Here is a 1643-nt window from a genome sequence, read left to right as displayed (position 1 = left end):
TACACGATGAATTTGGCCAAGGCCTACATATTCTTCAGGAAGAGCCTCTCAATAGTCCACTGCATATGTGCGCTGTGCGTGTATACATCATTTCTGTTACCATAGAAAAATGTTGTGCTAATCGCTAAGCTAATGAACTGCTGCAATGCAGGGAGAAGATGATTTTCAAAGCGAGCTTGGTTCAGGGTCTTCCATTCTTGTTCTATCAGGGCAACAATTTTGGTAATGGCCACTTCACTTGTCACGTTGTACTCATTGATGTAACACTCTACGGTGCTTGCCAGATCCCCCTTGCATTTTCGACGCTGTATGATGACATCAATAATCATCTTTATGTAAGTATGTATCAATTTAATAATCTTCCATGCACGCACAATGATAGTACAAACTTGGTAACTGAGCCCTGCCCCCTTTTCCATAGGTGCCCACACATTTTGATGTGTACAAATTTATAAAAAAAATAGACCAATGTAGTTAAGGTAGCATCACAAAACTGACATTGTTGTAAAATAATTCCAAGTATAATCCATACTATGATTTTTTGTCAAATAAATCACATTTTGGTACTCAAATTGTTGGTCAAAATTATATCTCAATATGCTCGAACTTGACATTCTTACATGTGTGAAAAGTAACATCCAAGCAAAAATTAATTTTGAAATATTATATATATACCTCAAATGCACCGATATCATTCATGAAACGGGAAATCTTCCCGACTGATATGACGACGTCCGGAACACTAGCAGCCCATTTGAGTGCTGGCTTCATCATTGCATCACCCATTCCAGCCATCATACTCACACATATTGTTGGCACGCCGATGTTCAGGCTAGTCAACTTGACCTGATCTACAAAGCTTGGCTTGTGGTTCCTGTGTGACCATTTCGCTTCTTCCAGGTAACCAGTCACGTTATTTTGGACCTGCACGCAAACAAAGAGAGGTAATCCCAAAATTAACGAGAGAGAGAGAGAGAGAGATGCACAACCATACACACATACACACAGAGAGAGAGAGAGAGAGAGAGATTTATATGTTATTTTTTACAAGACAGAAAATGGTACATGAAGTTACCGCTTTTTTCAGGTGTGCTATATCGTAGTTCGTATTGGCTGGCATTTCAGCCTCAATATTCTCAAATGTCCTCAGCATCTCCGTATAGAACTTCTTCAAGTACTCCGGCAGAACAAAAGCGGCGCTCTTATCCCATCTGGAAGGCCAATTCACAAAAATAATCTTAAGATAAGTTATCGTAGTTTGACAATTCTTTGTTTGCATGTTAACCTAACCTTTTATTTTTCTATACTCTTCATCTTTCTTCAACACATTAAGAACCACTAGTTTCACTTTGCTCCATGAGGTAAATAGTGTAACATGACATCAAAGATTTCATTATAGTTAATATATCTCATTCGTTACTGCATTTAGATTTTCTTTCATCCACCTCTTATTATGGCAACATATATATATATATATTTGTGTTAATAAAATAATAATCTAAGTATGAGTCACATTTTCATTTGAAATTGCAATTGTAAACAGATAGTAGTGAGCATTAGCTCATTACTTGTATGTACCAATGAGTGCTATTGTGTTAAGACTTATGAAAATTGCACGTCAACATGGAATTTTAGCCGAGGGT

General features: G+C 37.1%; 1 protein-coding gene across 1 annotated transcript; it reads right to left on the bottom strand.

Moving 5' to 3' along the window:
- Nucleotides 1-23: 23 nt before the first annotated feature.
- LOC119344069 (alpha-copaene synthase-like) lies at nt 24-1211 on the bottom strand (the record flags this gene model as incomplete). Its single annotated transcript, XM_037614697.1, has 3 exons — nt 24-305; nt 676-924; nt 1076-1211. Coding segments are annotated over 3 exons (667 nt in total), but the record flags the coding sequence as incomplete, so codon positions are not given.
- Between the last annotated feature and the right edge of the window lie 432 nt (nt 1212-1643).

This window comes from Triticum dicoccoides, unplaced genomic scaffold (genome assembly GCF_002162155.2).
Source record: "Triticum dicoccoides isolate Atlit2015 ecotype Zavitan unplaced genomic scaffold, WEW_v2.0 scaffold152167, whole genome shotgun sequence".
Taxonomy (NCBI): Eukaryota; Viridiplantae; Streptophyta; class Magnoliopsida; order Poales; family Poaceae; genus Triticum; species Triticum dicoccoides.
The sequence above is the reverse complement of the archived record's forward strand: the minus strand, read 5'-3'. Positions and strand labels throughout refer to the sequence as shown.